A 6,015-nucleotide genomic window follows, 5' to 3' on the forward strand; every position below is an offset into this window, starting at 1 on the left:
CAATGGGGGAGTGCCCATTCCCCCGTTGCCCGACGCCGTGGCCAAACCATCCTACTTCGCCGACGAGGTCGAGATCGTGCGCGCCTCCCTCACCGACGCCGAGCTCTCCCTCCCCCAGTACGCCGCCGACAACCACGCGGCTTGGGCGGCGTAGTTCGAGCGCCGCCAGCAGCAGCGGCTGGCGTCCACCAACGGGGCGCCGGTGGCGTGAAGAATAGCGAGGGGCGCCACCTGTACTGGGGCGCCCCCGGCCGCACACTTGAGGGCGTGCTGACGCACCTCGAGGGCGGCAACAACCCGCCGTTGGCGTACCCCCCGGCGAGGGCGGCCGCCCCGGCGCACCGCCGACGCGACGGGCAATGGGCGCCAAGGAGGTTCGGCGCGTCCTCCTCCTCTTCCTCCTCCCGCTCCTCCTCCCACTCCTCCGGCACTCCGACGCTGCTCGGCGTCAAGGCCGAGCCCGGCATCGTCATCAACGAGGGCGGCCAGCACGCCTCCTCGTCGGCTCCTCCTCCGCGCTTCGTCAAGCCAAAGACGGAACCGGGGCTGGCGCCGGTGAAGACGGAGCACGGCGAGGTCGAGCTCGACGACGACGCGGCCCTTGAATGGGCACGCCAGGACTCCATCAAGATGGCGACGGAGCGCCAGCGACGACGACGACGACGCGCCGCCGCCGCCACCAGCCGGGGAGGGGTCCAGCAGGGGCGCCCGAGTCAAGGAGGAGAAGGCCGACGATGGCGGCGACGACGGCGACTTCTCGGCCTTCAGCAAGTTTTTTTTATTAGTTTTTATATGTAATGGCGACTACTCGACTTAAATCCGCAAATATAAGCCCAAGTTTGCCGAAATTTGACGTGTTTTAGCCGAACTTTACGTAAATTTGCTACACAATTTATTTTTTTCCCTGCGCCTGGGGCCGGCGGCTGGGGGCCAACTCGCCCCAGGCCCATTTTTTTCGCCGGGTCATCCCCAGGCGGCGATTTTAGGCGCCCCTGGGGCCAACGGCTGAAGATGCTCTCACAGGCCGAGTGCTAGACGCCACAGGCGGAGCCATCGAGCGGCGAGGTGACGGGCAAAAGGAGGCTCATCACGGTAGGAAAATGGCCAGCCCAACAACCATTAACAACCAAGATCGGTCGATTAGACAAGGTGAAAGTGAGTGAGGGAGGGAGGGGAGCTGGCATAGGCAAGCAAAGCAAAGCGTTGGCAGCGAAAGCCTAGCTACCGCGTGCAAATCACTGGGTGTTTTAAATAAGCAAGCAAGCAAGCATTACAACAGCTGGTGCTTAGGTACAGTACAGGCATCATCCATGTGTTACTTTCCAAGAATCAAACGCTTACAGTAGTGACTGACATGTGCTATAGAACAGAATCAAAGCCCGTGAGAAAAAAGAAAAAAGGGGCCAAAAAGGAGAAGAAGATGAAAGAAAAAATGAAGACATGCACAAGTTGCTGATGAGCAAAGACAAGATCCATGCAAAGAACTAAGCAATTTCCTTTCTTCCAACTGATGAAGGGATCAATGCCGGTCGGTTATAGGGAGGGCTCGTCGCCCTCGGGGGCGGGGGCGGCGGGGCTGTCCGTCGTCGCGTGCTGGGCGGGGGAGGAGGCGGAGCGCCGGATCTCGTCGATGCGCGCGGCGGCGTCGGACATGCTGGGCCTCCGGTCGGGGTGCTGCGCGGAGCAGTCGATGGCGAGCTGGAGCAGCTGCACCATCTCCTCCTCCACGTTCTGGTACCTGAGGAGCTCCTGGTCGAACACCTCGGCGGTCCACTCCTCCCGGACGACCGACTGCACCCACCGGGGCAGGTCCAGGCCCTCCTCGTTCACCACGGCGTGGGTGGGCGCCTTGCCCGTGAGCAGCTCCAGCAGCAGCACGCCGAAGCTGTAGACGTCGGCCTTCTGCGAGACGCGCCGGATGTCGGTCACCTCCGGGGCGCGGTAGCCGGACACCCGGGTGGGGGAGAAGGACGGGCCGACGAGCGTGGGCAGGCCGTGGTCCGACACCCGGGCCTCGTAGCTCTTGGTGAGCAGCACGTTGGAGGACTTGATGTTGCCGTGCGACGCCGTCGGGCCCGTGGAGTGGATGTGCGCCACCCCGCGCGCCGTCGATAGCGCGATCGCCGACCGCGCCTCCCAGTCCAGCGGCGTCCGCCCCGACGACCGGTTCCCTGCACGCATGCACACGATCACATGAAGATTGTTAACACAGTAGTACATATCTCATCACAGTTAGTTACCGCGCTGGCGTGCGTGCACGGTGCAACACGGTTGTTTCTTTCCTTTTGGCTTCCGTTGGTTTTACGTTTCATGTGCATGTGCATGGCATGTGTTCTTATCTACCCCGTCCGGGCTCACGAATGATCCTTTTAAATCTCTCCGTGTGTGTTTACGTACGCCAGCCATTATTGGCGCGGGGAGGGGGAGGAATCCCGAGGACCGGAGCAGTGGCGCCAACTAAATGTCACATGGACGCATATCAAGTTCATCAACCACCCTGCCCCGGGACGCCTTCCCTGCTCACATGCGCACGCAACTTGCCAAGAAATTTTACTACTACCAGGAATCAATCCAATCTGCAACTAATAACTCCATGTACGTGCTCGCATAGTTGTATCGTACACTACGCTAGCACAGTATGGCATCCAAGATTTCAAAACTAGGTCGCCTCAGAACAGGGCAAGTTGGTCGCAAATGGCGGGTCGTGCCAAGGGCAGTCATGGCTGTCACGTTGTTGGCTGCCTTAAACTAGTGGATTAGACCCCACGCAACTCAGCTGGCAAACGCTGAGCCCGACAACTCTACTACTGTAGTCGTAGTACATTACTAGCGTACAAATTGCAGTTCGAGCGTATGAAATGTACACCTTGGCAATGGCAGGGCCATAAAGAAACCGGGCCATGGATGCGGCGGGGTAGGTCAGGCGTGGGTGGCCGTGATGCGAGCCAGCGAATTGATCGTGCCCGAGGGAGCACTGGTTAAAAGGGTCTCAAACGGAATGGATCGGGCGAAAGCGACGCGCCACCGCGTCCGCGTTGGACTTTTTTCACGCCGGCGACGGAATATCGCCAGCCTGTTTGGATCGATCCACCGACAGGGCGGCAGCGCCGATAACGAACCGGCCCGGCGCGAGCCTGTAAAAAGTTACCGTACTGTGAAAGAGAAGGTTTTTATTTTTTGTTACCGTGGAGGAGGGCGGAGAGGCTGCCCATGGACATGTAGTCGTAGACGAGCAGCTTCTCGTCCTTGCTGAAGTAGTAGGCGCGGAGGGGCACCACCAGCTCGTGCTGCACGGCGCCGATGGCCGCGATGCGCTCGCGGAACTCCGGCTCGGGGAGGTCCACGTCCTTGAGCCGCTTCACGGCCACCGCCGCGCCGCTCTCCATCACCGCCTTGTACGCCGTGCCGAACGCGCCCTTGCCCAGCACCTCCGCCGACGCGCGCAGCAGGTCCTCCAGGTCGAACGGCGGGGCCGCCGCCATCGGCCCGAAGTAGATCAGCTTCTTCGACCCCGCGGTCGACCCTCCTCCTCCTGACTTGGCGGCGACGGCGGCAGCTGCGGCCGCGGCGGCCGGCACCGCTGCGGCGCCGTGGACGCCGTTGCCGTTCTGCCCCTTGGGTTCCGCGTCCAGCGGGCCCATGCCCAGGTCCCGCCCCTTCTCCACCGCCGCCGTAGAAGACCTCGGCGCGCTGCTGGACTTCTTCTTCCGGCAGAGGAAGAAGAGCAGGGCGAGCAGCAGCAGCAGGCCGAGCACGCACGCGATGGCAATGCCGGCGATGGCGCCGCCGGAGAGCTTCTTCTTCTTCTTGCCGCCACCGACGTCAGCGGCGGCGCCGCCGGCGCCTGGCTGGCCCTCCGGCGACCCGGCCGGCGTCTCCGCGGTCTCGCCGGGGCACAGGCCGAGCGGGCCGCCGCAGAGCCCGGTGCCGAGGAAGGAGTCCTTGGGCATCTTGCGGAGCTTGCGGGGGATGGAGCCGTTGAGCTTGTTGTAGGAGACGTTGAACTGCTCCAATGTGGGCAGGTCCAGCTTGGGGATCTCGCCGGAGAAGTCGTTGCTGTCGAGGATGAGCGAGCCGAGGCGGTTGAGCTTGTTGAAGTCGGGCGAGATCTCGCCGGAGAACTTGTTCTGCCCGATGTTGAGCCGCACCAGGTTCTTGAGCGTGAAGAGCCCCGCGGGGACCTCGCCGGAGAAGGCGTTGTGCTGGAAGTACATGGCCCGGAGCTCGGTCATGCGGGCGACGTCGTCGGGGATGGGCCCCGTGAGCGCGTTCCAGCGGAGGGAGAGCGTGCGGAGCGCGGTGAGGTTGCCGAGCACGCCCGAGGGGAGCGCGCCCATGAGCCCGGCGCCGGGGAGCCGGAGCTCGACGACGCGGCCGTTCTCGCAGGCCACGCCCTGCCACTGGCACGTCTGCGTGCTGCTGTTCCACGCCGGCAGCGCGGACCGGCCCACCGCCTTGCGCAGCGCCTCCAGCGCCTGCGCGTCCGTGTTGAGGTCGTCGGAGCGGTACGCCGGGAGCACCGACACAAGGACCAGCACCGCAAGTGCCAGCCCCGGCATTGCCGCCATCGCCGGCGGCGCGGGGTGAGAGAGGGCGGGAGGGAGGTGGGCGGCGAGAGGCTTCTTGCTCTGTCAGCTCAAGGAGGGCACTGGCATGGCCATGGAGACGGACACTCTCTCTGTGTGGTGGTAGTACTGGCAGCAGTAGAAATAGAGTGGGCAGGGGCAGGGGCAGGGGCAGGGGAATCTTGAATTATAATGGAAGGTTTGGTTAGGCCAAGGAGCTGGAGCGGCGGGCCTGATTGGCGCAAATGGGCTTGATTGCTTTAATGATAGATTAACCCGGTGGCGCTTACTGGAGCCTAGTTGGAGAATTCCCGCTTTCCTCTTTTTCTAATCCAAAGCTCGCTCCGAGGGGAGAAAGGCAGATTAGCAGGTGGAGTCTTTTGAGGCCCGATGAGATGAAAGGCTGGACGCGGGACCAGCACCAGCCGGGGCAAAAGACACGAGAAAAATAATACTGCTGCAGTGCTAATAGTAATATATTTCCATGATGGATTGTTTAGGAAATCGTGAGCTAGACAGATGAACCGCGCTCGCTTTCACCCGGAATTCCATTGGGAGAAATTCCTACCCACCGCGCTGGAGATTCTTTTGGGTTGAGTGAATTCCAAGCTTCCAACCATGAGCAAAAGGTTTGCGAGTACTGCTGGCCACTCGGGCAGTGCAAGTGCCGGTGGTAGTACCCGAGCATCGCATGTTATCCAGTTCACGGGCATTTATCGGCCAGTTCCCCGGGCAAGGCACACGAGCACGGTCTTGTGTTGGTGTACATAATCTTGAATCTTGGGCAACACGTACGTACGTACCCACCCAGTGCCTGAAAACGCAGCAGTAAAACTCGGCAGGTTCACGGTTGTGTGAAAAGGCAAATTTAACTGGGCAGGTTCAGGATCGCACGCTTGACAGGCTTTTGGTTCCGGTCAAGGACTCGCCGGCTGAGCTGCATCATCACGCTCGAGACTCGGCTACTCGAGAAAAAAGAAATATAGAATGGTGGCCAGTGGCCGGCTGATCGGGCCAACTTGTTCGTGTCCCGGGAGAACAAGAGCGACGAGCTCTGGCAAATGATGATGGTGTGGCCCAAGGAAGTGTGGCGCCTCTTTTTTTTTGGTGCTGTTGGTTTGGCAATGATCGATCGAGGGTGCGTACGGTAGGTCTTTCCAGGCAGCAGGTATCGTATCGGGTACAACGAACTCCCTTGTTGTTCCATCGGTTGGAAATTGTGAGAGAGATGGGCTCCGCCCCGCCCACCAACTAGATTCTTTTGTCTGCCCAAGCAAATCGGTCCAGCCCAATCGTGTAGCAAGCTTGCTGATGATGCATTGACCAACTGGCTAGGTTTCACTAGGGGCTTTCGTTTTCGTTTCTTCCATTTCTACGACCTTTCTTCCTTCGAGATGGTGCTAATAATAATGCCCACGGGAGGAAGAACCCAGACTCCAAAGGATTCCAT

The 6,015-nt window shown here is 60.8% G+C and overlaps 1 protein-coding gene across 1 annotated transcript; it reads right to left on the reverse strand.

The window, feature by feature from the left end:
* Window positions 1-1,245: 1,245 nt before the first annotated feature.
* LOC109775522 (probable inactive receptor kinase At1g48480) lies at window positions 1,246-5,540 on the reverse strand. Its single transcript, XM_020334261.4, has 2 exons — window positions 3,185-5,540; window positions 1,246-2,171 (listed from the first exon to the last, which is right to left on the reverse strand). The coding sequence occupies exons 1-2, from the start codon at window positions 4,566-4,568 to the stop codon at window positions 1,534-1,536; spliced, it is 2,022 nt and encodes a 673-aa protein (XP_020189850.1). The 5' UTR covers window positions 4,569-5,540; the 3' UTR covers window positions 1,246-1,533.
* Window positions 5,541-6,015: the final 475 nt, after the last annotated feature.

Source organism: Aegilops tauschii, chromosome 4, assembly GCF_002575655.3.
Source record: "Aegilops tauschii subsp. strangulata cultivar AL8/78 chromosome 4, Aet v6.0, whole genome shotgun sequence".
Lineage (NCBI taxonomy): Eukaryota > Viridiplantae > Streptophyta > Magnoliopsida > Poales > Poaceae > Aegilops > Aegilops tauschii.